The sequence below is a fragment of the Beta vulgaris genome, chromosome 8, assembly GCF_026745355.1.
Source record: "Beta vulgaris subsp. vulgaris cultivar EL10 chromosome 8, EL10.2, whole genome shotgun sequence".
Taxonomy (NCBI): domain Eukaryota; kingdom Viridiplantae; phylum Streptophyta; class Magnoliopsida; order Caryophyllales; family Amaranthaceae; genus Beta; species Beta vulgaris.
This window is the reverse complement of record NC_079209.1, coordinates 48,069,934-48,085,607: the sequence shown is the minus strand read 5'-3', so window position 1 is coordinate 48,085,607 and position 15,674 is coordinate 48,069,934. Positions and strand designations below refer to the sequence as shown.

Here is a 15,674-nt window from a genome sequence, read left to right as displayed (position 1 = left end):
TGAGAGCAGTTAGAGGGTGTTTAGTTAGGGGGTTTCAAGAAAGGAAAAGGCGATCAAAGCTCGTGTTTTTCCTATATGGTGTTTGTTTGATGTTCTTTTGTTTTCTTTTCCCTAATTTTCAGTTTAGGTTCACCCGATAACCCTCTAAACTAATTCCTCGACCCCACTTCCCTAAATGCACCATAACCACCATCATAACCACCATTGACCAATCTAACCACCAGTCGACCACCATAAACTAGCAGACCACATCACCACAACCACCCCACCAGCAGCAGCAGCCTAACACAACGAACCCACCACCTCCCTCTCTTGGCTTGACCCAACCACCACTAACCCAACCTTGAGACCACAACCGCCCTAGATATGAGAAAGAGACCACAACCGCCCTATATTCGAGCTTCTTCACTATAATGGAGAAGTCCTAAATTCTAGAGGCTAAAACTGTTTTAGAAGTTGTGTGAAATAATGAACACCAAGGAAGCCTTTTATAACATAAGGAACCACATACAAAACCCTAAAAGATAAACAAATTCGGAATTGGTCAAAACCGCGTAAAAGCCCAGCCGCCCGATCGAGCAAATGACATCTGCCCGATCGGGCGGTCAATTTCCTCAAACTTCTGATGTCGCGGGTCCGATCGGGCGGTGTTCTCCCGGTCGTAATTCGCGACGAATGACTTGAGCAGGCAGGCCTGCGAAAACGGATCTTGACAAGTTCAAGGCACCAAACTTAACACTAACAATTTCCAATATATTCGCTCTTTTAAAGTGTCTCAACTACTCCCTATGCTCTCTTTTGTTCTTCCTAGTTTGATTTTTTTGTCTCTTAAAAAGATTCTATATAGCAAGAATAAAAGAAAATGGAAGGAGTACCAATTAACTGAGAATAGCCTAACTTCAGGAATGTCTCTGCTCAATGTAGTCTTTTATGACATAAAACATAAAATATAAAAAAAAAAAGTTTGACTTCAAGGATATTGCTATTCTGTGCAATTTCTCTTTCCTTTTAGCATTGCCAATTTTTTTTTAACCTACTCCCTCTGTCCCCAAAAGTATTACTCCTTCAGTTTTTTTATTCAGTCATTTGAGAAACACTTTTAACGTTAATATATTTAATCACGTATTGAAGTTTTTTAAAAAAATTGATATTTTGATAGTATACATTTAAAAGAAATCTAACAAGATCAAATGACTATTATTTCTTGTGTAACGGTGAGAAATTATAGTCAAAGATTGTGAAGTTTGAGCTTGAAGTAAGCAAATGGGTAAATCCTTTGAGGGGTGGAGGGAGTATTTTTAACAAGTAATAAGTCACGCAAGACTATTTTGTGAAAATGCCCCCAAAGATTACGACTATTTTGAGTTAGGAAAAATTGACAGGAACAGTCTCAACTATGGGTGTTCTAACATTTTCAGTCCCAACTATGATTATTTTAGAGCAGTCTCAACTATGATTATTTTAGAGCAGTCCCAACTTTGAGGTGTGTTTTATGAAAATGGCCTTGTTGACTGATTACTTGTTCAACAGGATAATTTTTTAAAAAAATGGTTTTTGATTCTTCATCCTCTCTCTCCTCCCTCTTCTCTCCCCCTACAATTCCCCTCCCCTGCCACCCTCCTCCGATCCTCCTCTTCACCGTGTCCTCTAATCTAAAGCTTGAAACCCTCCTCTCATGTTTCTTTTTATCTCTTCCTTCTCACCCCTCACCACCACTCTCAACCCAATCCTCACTCCTCTCCCCTCTTGTTTCAGTTTCCCCAAAATCCTTGTTTCCTCCTCTTTTCTTTGCAACCTCACCAACCCTTCGCCGCTCTCTTTCGTCCGTCGGCAGTGTATCGCCAGCTGCGTTGTGATATGCCATAGCTACACCTGTTGTTGCTGCTATCGTTTGTTCTTCCTTCCCTAACAGCCACGAATTTTGGTGTAGCTACGAATCTCGTTCTTCTTTTCCTCCTTTATTTCGTGGCTGCTGCTACGAATTTCAGCTTGACGCTGCTTTGTTTATTCAACTTATTATCATCTCTTTCTTGGTCTTATAACACTCAAAAGGTCATTCCTAAGCTATTTGCAAAGGTATAATTCATCTTGAATACTGTTCTGATGTAAAGTTTATGAGATGATTTTTGGTGGTTTAGATATTGGGTTTAATGTGTCACCTTAGTCTAATTGATTTTCCAATTAATATTCAATCACCTTGCAAAGGGTTCTCTAAATTGAGAATCGTTGATTTAATTCAAGAAGGTGGCAAAGGCTTAGTGGAAGGAAATGGGGATGATACAAAAGGGGTAAATACATCAACGGTGATGGTGCAACTGTGAATGAGTGCCAAAACATGATCCAAAAAAGCTTGCGATTTCCCATGGTGAAGTTTTTTACTAGAGGAGAGAGAATATGAGAGGTGGGGGAAAAATAAAAGAAAATTTGTTTTATCTGTTGTAGCCGGTAATTGACCCGCAAGGATCAATTTTTTAAAAATGATGCATATTTGAGACTGCTCATAATTAATCCATAGTTGGGACTGAAAATGGCGGAAGGTCCATAGTTAGGACTGTTCCTGTCAATTTTTCCTTTAAGTTAATCAATAGTTAAGACTACTAAAAAAAGAAGGGGTCAATTCTGGAGACTGTAAATGTCAATTTTTCCATATAATAGGTGATTTAAGAGTCCCTTGTAATTCTATTATTGTGATCAAACAATATGGTGACACGAGGTGAAAAGTGTGGTATGCATCCACATTTTTTGATAAAATTCTTCATGAATTTCTGCCTCGGTTTTAGGGTGTGGCTAGCTATGAGTTAGTCCCAACTCTCAAGGTCCAAAATATGAGCATACTAGTGCATACTATAGTGCGTTTTGTGATAATGAGTTGACTTGATTGCATAAGACCTGGTTGCAAACTTGCAGCTATCTCAGGGGTGGCATATCACTTTGTCCACTAGCATAACTGCATAAGTATGTTGAATTAATCATTAACATAAATATTATGGAAATTACTTCAAGCAACACGCATAAAAAAGAGGACAAATTTTAAGGGGGAGACAATCATATGAAAATGAGAATCCTCAAACCTCAGCCCAAAGAAGACAAGCTAAAGTTCGCTTTAATTTTTGGATTTTCAATCAATTGATTGATGAGATAGAAATCTCAAGTATTAAGCCTCTTGACCCTAAATCGATGAGATATCATCAACTTTGAGTTTTCTAAAATATAGTGGATGAAGTCTTTGGAACTGCAATGGGTGCTTCCATTACATATTCTTTTCTTTATTAGAGAATAGCTTCAAATATTCTTATTTTTTAGCATGTGCCTGATAGATTGATGATTATGGACACTATGGCAGTAATTATTAATGACTGATCCTGGTACAGGTCTGTTGCGCCTGCTGTTTTGGATAAGGATGTGTTTGGTTTCCAAACATTGAAGCATGTAATGAAGATGACTCGTACGTGGGATACAACCATGTCAATGATACCGAAAGGTGGCGACGCCATCTGGGGTAATCTTGATTGGTCACCAGAAGATGGTTATAACTGTTCTGTGAAGAAGCTGAAAAGTAACGACACTGATACTGCTGAAAAGCATGGGAATGGGTGCTTGGATCTGTCTGGAAAAGGTGCACATTATGGAAGAATATTATCCTTTGGAAAGGGTGTAGCCGAGGCTCCTTCTTCGAAGATTGAGAGAATGGACTTCAGGGTAAATTTGTTTACCTATCTTTCCAGTAATACTTTTCCCCAGAGCACATATAAAATATTCATTAGATTTCTGCCATCGAGGAAATAAACTTTCGATGGGAGTCTTATGCTTTTCATAAAGTCATGTCAGTGCATACATATTCATGTCTGGTTATGATGGCATCCTACTGATCCATATTATTCTCAAAATTCTTCTAATGAGGTTATCAGGTTAGTGCACAGCTCAATCAGGTTAAAGGCAGGTAAACTCTAAATGGTGAAGATTGGGTTGAATTTTGTAACTTTCATTTGTAAGTGAATCATGAAGATTTTATGTGGAATTTGGCAAAAACATATAATCTTAAACTTCAAAGTACCCAAATCACCTTCTTCCTCGTAAAGTATTGTACTCTGGAAGGAAATGCTAGGCATTAAAAGGGAAACTTTTTTGGCTCATTTTATTTTAAATCTTTTTTAATTGTGGGGAGGGAGATTGTGATGTGACCTCTATGACTTCGACACCTTCATGTCTGACACGACATGACACTTGGACACTTCATTTCAAACAAAAGCTTGACAGTTTTCAACGAAATGGACAAGTTCGACAACCGGACACCCGTATGCAAGTAGACACTTTATCCGAGTCTGAATAACATAGAATATGAATCCAAATCTGTGATTTTTGTTTCTACATACTTGGCGAATGATTTCCCTTTTCCAGCTTTGTGTTTTATATTGATGTTTTATGAACGCACATTGAACTTTGTACATTGGTAATATGCCCAACTTGGAGAAAAACTAAACTTGATTAAGCTTTAATCTGGTTGCTGCTAATCTGTCTCCCTCTCTCTCCTCCCATCTTGAAGTCATTCTCCAATGTACCCCTCCCTAGACTGCCAGAAAATGCACAAATAAGTTGACATATCATAGTCTTTGTGAGTGGCTCTCACTCTGTGCTGTTCTAATTCTACAGGGTGCAACGAAAGGCCATAACTTGGCTAATGCAACCTGCCATGATGTGTGGACGGAGTACCATGAGATGGGCATTCCTGGCATCAAAGCGGTTGCAGATTATAAAGTTTACACAGCTGGATCAATATTAGATCTACTTCATTATGTGGCTCCGAAAATGATGAAACGTGGTGATGCTCATTACTCATACGGCATAGCTGATGATCTGGATGATCCAAAATACAACCATTACAAATATTGGTCAAATCCGCTGGAAACTAGGTGCGTCACAAGAATCAATGTTGTTGATAAGCATGTTGACCACGTTTATGTAATATAAATGATCAAGAACTTCTAATAATGTTTATTTGAAACCATGATGGACAGTTTTTGAACTCAAAGTAGAAACAGGTTGAAGCAAAGCAATCAAATTACTGCTGCTTGTTCAATACTGCTTGGTATTCTCATTTATGTACAACTAGATTGGTAGCTCATGTAGGGGTTAAAGTTACTTAAATATAAATATAATATGCTTCTTTTGTTGAAAAAATATTATGAACATATGAGAAAATTATATTATACATCATCTTTGAGAAGTATTGACAATAAAACAATTTACAAAGATAAGTATTAAAAAAAGATTATAAGTATGTAAATCAATGTAAATGTGATGTGATTCATGCTTCCCATTAAACAATGCATGCAGATTGCCAAATGCCCCAGATATGGAGATCTTTTCTTTATATGGAGTTGGAATTCCCACTGAGAGAGCCTATATATACAAGCTGAGCACCGCTGCAGATTGCTACATTCCTTTTCAGATTGATACATTGGCTGATAGTGCAGATGAATGCTCTTGTCTCAAGGGTGGGGTTTACACAGTTGATGGAGATGAAACTGTTCCTGTTTTGAGTGCTGGTTACATGTGTGCTAAAGGTTGGAAAGGTAAAACCCGGTTCAACCCCTCTGGAATGCAGACATATATCAGGGAGTATGATCATGCTCCTCCTGCTAATTTTCTGGAAGGTAGAGGGACCCAAAGTGGTGCACACGTTGATATAATGGGGAATTTTGCATTAATTGAGGACATCATTCGGGTAGCAGCAGGTGCTACAGGAGAGGATTTGGGTGGAAATCGTGTATGTTCTGACATTTTTGAGTGGTCTGAGAGGATTAACTTAAAGCTATAGCCAACAAGGTACTAGAACAATTCATTTCTGATTCTCTTCATGTAAATCATTGGTTCATCTTTCATTTTGACTTTCAAGCATAAGCATGAGCTGTAAAGCTTTGGTTGACATTTTTAGAATTTCAGGAATTAAGGTTTTCTTGGAAGATCCAACGGCAGAAAGATGAGAGACATCAGATTTTGCATAAATATGGTATTTATCCCTTCTGATTGGACTAAACACGTAGTTGGAGCTGTCATAGTGCCATAGTTCCATTTTGCTCTCTGTTTTAGCTTGGACTCCCTCTGTCCTCAAGATAAACTGCATGTTCACTTTGGCCTTTAGGCACATAACTTCTTGTAGGGAATGTGGGCTTTCTGATGATGTTGTAAATTTATGAATGAAAAAGTTGATTGAGAGAGAGAGAGAGAGAGCTGGTGCAGACTTCTCATGAGATATGAAGAGAGAGAGAGAGAGAGAGAGAGAGAGAGAGAGAGTTATTGGAGGGGTTCACATGAGAGGGAGAGAGGGAGTGTGTGTTATTGGAGGGGTTCACATTACATGTATTGAATGGGTAAAATTTCCTTTTAACGAAACTAGATGTTATTTGTGGACTATCCACAGAGGAATACAAGTATTTTCTTTGAGCTCAGAGGGAATATATCAATTTGTTCTGTTTCTCTGGGATACATGCATTTTAAAAGGAAACATTGTCAAGCTCTTGAACGGGTCTTTTTGTGGGTACTAAAATTTTTGATAGTGTTAGTTGTAAGATCATACCTCTTTCCAAGTCAAAGTCAAATTTCTATGAGTCAAATGGGAGGTGTATGCATTTTAAAAGGAAATTATTGTCAAGCTGTTAAAAGGGTATTTTCGTGGGGACTAAAAATTCTGATAGTGTTGGTTGTACGATCATACCTCTTGCCCAAGTCAAATTCAAATTATCTGGTAATGAGTCACATGGGAGGTGCATGCCTCGTTAGTTCTTGTAAATCTTGCTTCTTGACTTTCCCTCCTGAAGTCTTCCTCACCTTTTCTTCTGTTTCATCTCATTTTAATTCCCCCTCTTCATTTTAGTTACATTATCTCCTTCCCTCACCTTCCTTAAGTAATGCAAACCATATCTAATGTTTTAAGGAAAACGGGGGATTTGTAAGAGTTAAGGATGAATGAACATAAAGAACAATGACATTCTTCGTTAACTTATATCTTTCATTCCCTTTATTTTCTGGCAATTTTTTAAGCTTTATAATCAATTGAGAATTTCATGCAGCCCTATGTCTTTCTTTCAAGCCTGAACTTCACTGAGAACTCATTTTTTTTTTTTTTTGCCATCGAGAAAACTTGCATTGATTAAATAACAAAGTACAACCTATTACTAATACAGCCACACAAAGAACGAAAGAAAACCTAAAGGAGCTTTATGAGCTCTTACATTTCCTAAAAAACATAAATAAGCAAAGCTGATAATGAGTCGCCAATGAAGTAGTGCGTCGTTGGTCGATGGATGTGCTGGTGGAATCAAAACTCTGATGACTGATGGATGTGGTAGGAGAAACAAATGTCGATCATGATCTGGACAATGAACCAAAGGCAAGATTTGCATCTTGCCGCATGAGCAATCCCAACAAACTCCTAACGCGTGGGATTCTTGGCTCATGATTTGTGAAAGAGTCACATTCCTAGATGACTCAAGACTCTCTCGCGAGAGTACGTTATGTTTCTCCTTAAAGTAAGAGAAACGGGGCGTGCTGAAATCCACCGGATGAAACTGGGGTGCCGCCTGCAGATTTTGATTTTTCAAGGCAAAGACCATGAAGATCCTTGCCAAGCGAAAATGAGAGCTAAACATGGTGAGCTCTCGAACACACCACCGGTTTAGAAAACCGAAAAACATAAAGTCCAACCACGAATAACGAACATTGCTTCGACCATACGCACAATTCTCAACCATGGGATATGCCCGTTCCTTCAACAAACAGTTCCAAAAAACTACAGATATAACTACTACAACCTGAAACCACCATCCCTTTTTCAACATACTAACATTTGTTAGAAGCCAGAACCAACAACAAACTAAGTCCTGATCAACTCGGACGAACCAACTAACACCAGCTAAACCACAAACCATACATACGAAGAAAACTTCAAAATTTATAATTAGCATAGCTAGGGGGAAGGGGAAAGGGAAGCCCAACTACTAGGGGTAAGGGAAGGGGAGGCCCTATCAAAACCAAACAACAACAGGGGAAGGGGGAAACGACCGAGCACTCGAACAGGGGATGGGGTTAGGACATGACTGAACCACTCGAACATAGGGGGGAAAAGGGGAAGGGAAGGCCGACTAACTAAAATAGGGGAGGGGAAGGGGATAACTGACGAAGGGGCGGGGCAGGGAGAGGGGACGGACGGCGAGGGACGAGATAAGGGGAAGGGGGTACCTGACTGACGCGATTAGGGAGGGGGAAGGTGGAAGACCCAAAAACGGCGGCGACTTGGCCCTACTTGCGGCGGCGACGGCTCTTATGGGCGAACGAAACGAACCTCAAACCCGCGAGTGAAAACCGACACCGGACTATATACCGACGACACTAGTAACCTTCGAAACGGAAGTGAGCAAGCAGTAGGCTCGCCGGCGACCTGCAGCCACCAGCGAGCCTGCTGCGGCGGAGTTTTGTGGAGGGAGCTAGGGTTTCGCTGTTGGGTAGAGAGAATTGAGGGGGCTAGGGTTTTGCTATGTAAGTGAGAACTCATTTGAAGAACAATAAAGGTTAACATGTACCTATTGGAACTATCTTTCTTTCATGGAGCCTTTTTTTCCAGGGAGTCCCCCTTTCTAGAGGGTGGAGCTCTGCTTCTATCTCTAGTAAGAATCTCCTAAGAAAATTTCTCAATGCCAGCTGTCGTAAGAACCCTATATATCTTATAACCCGCCAAATCTGTATCTCATATCTTAGCTTTTTCAGTCAAATTAGCAACAATCTTTTAATTGTCCTCACCATTTGATCTCTTCTATGCCCCTGAATGGAAGTTTTGCTTGCCAGAGTTTTCAGTCCCCTCTTATCAATCTTTCCTTTTTTCTTTATTGCCCTGCCCACTATTTTCCTGCACTACTTAACCTCTTGTCACTGGAAAATCAGCCTACATCGTTGGCATCATCAACCATCTCCATCAACTTTTCTCTAACGCCTGGCTTACTCCTCTCTGTTGTCATTGACCCTTCATTTCCACCTCCCTGTCTGCTTTTATGACTGACTACTCTTCATCAGCCAACATTATTCGCTTCGCTTTTGGATCTGAGTTAGGGTGGTCTTCCATCCACCACGTTTCTTCATGCAATGTTAGGCTTTTACCACCACGTTTCTTCATGCAATGTTAGGCTTTTATTTATCCTGATTCAATTGCCAATGATGCAATATTTTGTAGTGTTGAGTTAGATTCTCTTATTCTAATTAGTTTGATTCTTTAGCCTCATTTTTGGTTTTACAGTGTTGCGTTTTGTTCTAGTTAACATTAGTGGTGGAGGTCTTGGCTTCAAGTTTGTCTTGTTGAGAGTTGGAACAGTTAGTTTTGTAGTATATTCACCTAGTTTACATGGAACTGGTGTACGTCTTAAGTCTATGACGATCGAGCTTGGGTTCGTTGTACACTCTTATCTTAATTGTCTCAAAGTCTTGACATATCATCTGAAAGGACGTCTCAGAGTTCAGACTGTCTGATGTTCTTCTTTTATAAAAATTTTGAAAATATAATAAAATAATTCTAAGAATTGGAGCCTTTTTTCCGAATTGAATGAATATGATGCCCCTTATTTAGGGAGCTATGCTGGAAATACCACGAAGTTGCCTGTAGTTATTGCAGTCGGACATTCTTGAAATGTTTAACAGTACAGTGAAAGAAGTCCTAGCTGATACCATAATCGTTATATTTTCTACTATCTGCTCAACTTTCTTTAAGGTTTCTTGAAGTCTTGATATTGTAGCTGCTACTATATGCATGATCTGATTTTCATTTTTTCTTTATTTTTCCCTGCAGCGCTGGCATTTTACCGTGTTTGCTTTCACGATTTCAGTACTGGTTGGCGATTCAGAACATATAGGACTTGTAGTTTGCTCTTGTAATTATACAGCCTTCTGACATGGGAATCAGCATCCCAGATTATGGACGCGCCTTGGCTGTGCTTGCGCTCTTCGTGTTATGTGGTGGCTGGAATTTTTTACATTCAATTCATTATTATGTACAGTATTCCATTTGACAAAAAGGGGCTTCTTTTGTTCCCCAGTTATCCATAGGTTTTGGGTTACAATTTTACAAGATGTACATTTTAGAAACCTGGATTTATTGACGTTTTTGTTGAAGAAAGAAGCGTAGAATTATTTGCTTCATTCCCTATTTTGGATGGAAATGAGGGAATTCTTAGATGATATCATTAAGTTGATGTGGTGAGGAAGATTTTAGGCAGGAGTGCTTGCTTCACCAAATGCATAAATGTTTATATAATTATTTTAATTAATAATTTAAGTGAAGGTTGTTTGTAGCTTGGCCTGCTGATGTGTTAGATTTGTCCATTTGTGACTTGCCGTGATGGCAACATGCCAACATGTATTTGGAAGACTAGAACAAGTCTTCTTGTATGCTCCTGTTTCATATAACACCAACATGTTTGCCAACCAGGCCACATCATTTAATTTCTTTGTTTATTTGGATTATTTCATTAGAATAATATAAACGTTGATCGTTTCGCACATAGTGATACAAACTTTCGACTATTATTTAATATATTAGACTTTTTTTAAAAATTCTTTAGTAAGTCATTATTGGTTGTTAACTTGTTGTAGGAGGTGATTTAGTTGACGTGACACTGATCATGGCACATGTCTTTATTTCGTTGATTTATTTAAATTTTGAAAAAAAAAACCTAATTTTTTTCTTTTTTTTCTCGTGCCAATAAAAACCAGCAAAGTGAAAAAATTAATGGGAGAATTGAGGTTGCTACAGGACTACAGGAGGATCTAATTTAAAGCTGAAAGTGAAAAAATTAGTGGTACTAAAACTGTGAAATATGTAAATGCTGCAATTGAAGAAAAATTAAAACTTCCATGGATGCATTAACAGAGAGATTATGTATGACTTTCTCATATTTTTCCACAAAAATGAGTATTGGGCATTGCTTAATTTTGGCCGCTTCTCCACTCCTCCCCCTACACGAGGTAAGACGAGGAGGAACGTTGCTGGTTGGCACTGGCTGGGGTGGGGGAGGAGGGAGAAAGAAGAAAGTTGTAACTTCTTAAAAAAAAAAAAAAAAAAAAACTATCTGTTTTTATAGGTTGCAAGTTAGATTGGCCTACTTTAAGAATTTTGGTGTGAAGTTTGAAATATTAAATAACTAGCTTTCCACCCGTGCAAAAATGCACGGGAGGTTTTACGTAGAAATGATTTGGAGCCGTGTATAATGTGCAACAATTGTTTTGTATATTATGTAATTGTGTTTATTCGAAATATATTGAATCCGTAATCATTAGAAATCATCTATTTAAGATTAAAAGAATACAAAATGTAAAATTATATTTAATATATATATAAATCCTTTGTTACAACATTTTTAAATTTTAAAAATCTTGTAATCTTGATATATACAATTATAAATACATAAAGGAAACAAAAAACACATTAAAATGCGGGGGAATACTTTGTTTATAAATTTAAAATTTTAGGATGTTTCTCCTAAAATCATGATTTGAATAGTAGCTGATTGATTATTTAAGTTTTCATAATCATATCGTGTATTAAAAATAAATTTTAAAAGCGACTTATGACCCGTATGTTCAGTGGTTGATGTAGCTAATGTGATGAAAAACTTGTGACCAACCAACTTTTTTTTTTTTGTTCGCTTCCTCTTAGTTGGTTTTAGGTTGTAATTGTTTGCTCTAATTAATATAATTACTTGCTTAGAAAAAAATATTTTTTAAAATAAAAATAGTTGAATGAAGAAGCTTTTGTTTTGCCCATTGTTTTATTTAGAGGTTCATATAAAACACACTATGCGCACCACTTGTGGCACTCAATCATGCAACAACTTTCACTCCTTGCTTTTTGCAGTCCCCGCTCAACGCCTTTCACTTATTGAACTATTTTATTACAGATTTTTATTTTTTGTATGATATGATTATCCAAATTGTATTAAAGAACAATCTCAAAGTTTAATATAGCATGATTTTCATCACCATTAATGAATGAGGTTATCTCTAAATTTCTAAGTGAAAAAATTAATTTAAATATGGCATGTTTTTGTCTTGATTTGCCTTCTATTTCTTAATCACCATATGACCTGTTCTTTTCCATATTATTTTCGATTTTTAGAATTGTATTATAGATCAATTTCAAACCTCTATATTTACATTCTAAGATACTCGTGAATGAGGTGTATCTCGGAATTTTAGGTTGAAATATTTATTATGGCCTTGTGATAAAAAAATTTAGAATCTTGTAATGAGAACAGTTAAAAACTGGCTTACGACCCTTGTGCAGTAAGATTATGACTTGTGAATTATCTATAATTAGTAATAGGATTATTCTTATTTTCTTAGAACGGGCCCTAAAAAAATGGACCTACTAAAGGTCATTATTTAGCTTTAACTAATTTTTTAGCGGTAAAACTTGTCTCATAGATCCTTCAAATGCACATAAGTTTTATGCCATTATTCCTTATAGTCAATTCAAATGTCTATATCAATTTCTTTACAAACGAAAAAAAAGTATAGTCCCACTAATACCATAGTTCTCATGTGTGGGTGGCATAATATATGCTGATAATAAATTTGATCGGAAAATTTTACTATAGGTTTTTTACCCTGATAAATTTAAGATTTTATGATAGTTTCCCCAAAAATATATTGTAAAGTTCATAAATATTTACCGAAATATTATAATTAAGCCTATGTACTACATATAATTTAATCAAAGTAAAGAGCGATTACGTTTTCCATCATTTTAAAAAAAGTCAAATTAAAGTACCAAGAAGATGATATAGCAAAGGCTGGAGTATAAGTCATCGCTAGGTACTAATTAATTTCGTGTTGTAGGAAGACTCCAAGAATGCGTAAAAATAAAAGATTGGGTGTAATACAATTATTAATTTACTTCTCTATAATCTTTATCCCAATACCCTTACAAACAACACGCCAAGGCACAATTTACAACTCTAAAACATTCATAATCCAAGACACAATAAAGAAAATAATTTAACATAACTATAGTTTCTTGAAACTATATATTTGAGAATTATTTGTAAATATATCAAACAAAACAATCAAATAAATGAAATCAGGTGATTGCTTCTAAGGGAATTCATATGATACACTAACTTGTCTTATTTGTGGCGAAAATTCACAATGCTTAAGATGGTTGATTGATTGGATATATGGCTGATTCATATAGTGTGAATGATGAGTAAAAGCTACTTAAAAAGCTTGTGCCGAACACGCCCTAAGTCAATAACTTATCCTCAAAAAATAAAAGTCCCTAACTAATTAAGTTAGGGGTCTACCATTTCTCATTTAATTTACCACACTTTATTTGCGAAGATGAGCATCATTCGCAATATATCAATTAAGTATTTTATCTTTGCAGTTATTGGTGTACGTCAATAACATAAAATTTCTTTAATTATCCTAGCTTTGTATTATACTATCCTAAAAAATGCTTATTATTATAGTACTCAGTATTAGTACTACAAATATATAGTAAAACAATTTCTCTTTTTCTCTCTCTATTCTATAAAATATAGTCCCGTTTTCTCTTCTCCATATAATCTTTAGAAATCCATTTCCTATTTCTTCAATTAAGTTCACCAAATGTTACGAACCTGATTTCAATCAATCCACCATCCGAGATCTTCTAGATTATTCACCAAAAAAATCCTTTTCTAAATTTCTAAACCAAATTTCTCAATTGGGACTCTCTTAAGTCTAACTCATTTTCGTTTGCAGAACTATCTTTTCCTCTGATTTTGTTGTCGATCTTGAAGCCACCATACTTCCGCGCGCCGGAGTTCTGCCACTGATTGTTGAGTGTTGCATGTTCTTTTTCGCTCTCCTCTTTAGTTTTCTATCCTACTGTATCTATAGTTAGAATACGCTTATTTTTATGTGTGATGGTGCCAAAGCAAATTTTTGCATAATAATATCGCATATATAAAATTGCATAAAGTTTTAAAAATCTCTTGCATTTTTTTAGAGGAACACAATCTTGCCTTCTTTTTTTTTGGTGTTGAACAATCTTGTCCTTAATCACGAAATTTTATACAATCCATTGATTTGGCAAATGAAAAGGAAAGTTAAATATAATGTTTTTTTTCAACCAAATCAATCTTTGCTTGATTTAAGGAACCGAATTACCTTTTATAATCAATTTACTATAACTGATCCAATTACTTTTAATTTCCAAAACTCATATGATAAGCAAATTTGGAGATAGAGACTACACGTGGCATTGAAAATGTGAGGTTAATTGTGGAGACGACATTTGGCGGAATTGATATTAGCTTGACAAATAAGCATTATGTACTTAGCTTTATATATATATATAGATAATAGAAAGTTTATATTATTACGGAAACGCGATTAAAGTTCATATATTCTAGTTAAATAATGCTTTTAATTTTTGCTTGAAATTTACCTTTTAAATTTTGAGGTTAATTTTTTTTTTTTTTGAGAGGGTAATAATTCGTAAAAGATTTTCCTTTAATTATTTTTTTCGACAATACATTTCTTTTTATTGTTATTTACATGTGTTTTTTTAAAAGCTAAAATTTACAAAGTCAACTATATTTGGTTATATATGAATTTATGCCAAATAACCCCATGAGTTTTTATTTGATAATCCTCATACTCGCGTCGTTGTCTAAGATAAACCCAAACTTAGGCATGTTCTCTATAACATAAAATAACTGAACTGAATTAAATTGAACTGAACTGAACTGATTGCAACTGAATTAAACTAAACTGAAATGAATTAAATTATTACTAATAGAAATAATCATTAGAGCTGAACTTAATTGAATCGAACGGAACCGAACTGATTGCAACTGAATTGAACCGAAACTGATGGCAATTGAACTGAACTAAATTGAACTGAAGTGACTGCAACTGAATTGAACTGAGCTGATTACAATTGAACTGAATTGAACTGAAAATGAGATAGGGAGAACAAGCCCTTATAAAATGTAATTAAAATTAATGGATTTGGGTACGGTTTTACTAAGGTAAAATGTCTTATGTCATATTCTGATCCCTTCGTTTTGTTTTAAAGATACATATTTTTCTTTTCAGTTTATTTCTTTTTAATTACACACTATTATTTTTTCTATTCTTGATAACATGTCTCATCTATTATTTTGCCTCTTTTTTCACCCATGTCATCTACTTTTTAATATTTTTATTCACTTTTTAGTTTTTCTATCTCGCTTTTGAGTTTCTCTCACTTTTCATTTTCTATTTTATATTTTTGTACTTCCTCTTAGTTCTCCCCAAAATAAAGTGAGTAAATTAAAAAAAAATGGAGGGAGTATATAATTATCCTCCAATGCTTATCCTTTTATATTTTAATTCGCCTTTCTTTGTCTATTTAGATATGTAACAATTCACCTCCTTACCATTTTTAAGTTCATTCTCCTCAACTTTTTAGAGCATTGTTGTTTAAATTTTGATTCGGATCTTACAATCCTACGATTCAGAAGGACCTCACCACCCCGATTCTACGTAAAATCTTAATTTTTTGGATCTTTCTATTCTACCCAACCATAAATAATCACATGGTGTGATGTTAATACGATTCAACGATTCGACGACTCTAAGATCCGATCCTATCATAAAAGAAT

The 15,674-nt window shown here is 35.8% G+C and overlaps 1 protein-coding gene across 4 annotated transcripts in view; it reads left to right on the top strand.

Moving 5' to 3' along the window:
- The window catches only part of LOC104883605 (phospholipid:diacylglycerol acyltransferase 1), a 28,115-nt gene extending 17,781 nt beyond the window's left edge, over nt 1-10,334 (top strand). For 2 of the 4 annotated variants that reach the window (XR_788587.4, XR_002038848.2), the window contains 5 exons: nt 3,372-3,699; nt 4,651-4,910; nt 5,335-5,826; nt 5,944-6,010; nt 9,833-10,334. Coding sequence is in view for 1 of the 4 variants with exons in the window: in XM_010668151.4 (XP_010666453.1) it covers nt 3,372-3,699; nt 4,651-4,910; nt 5,335-5,818 (1,072 nt within the window). In the remaining 3 variants the exon portion in view is untranslated. Of the gene's footprint in view, nt 1-3,371; nt 3,700-4,650; nt 4,911-5,334; nt 5,827-5,935; nt 6,011-9,832 lie in introns of all 4 variants that reach the window. The other 2 variants (XR_788588.4, XM_010668151.4) reach the window with 2 other exon arrangements.
- Nucleotides 10,335-15,674: the final 5,340 nt, after the last annotated feature.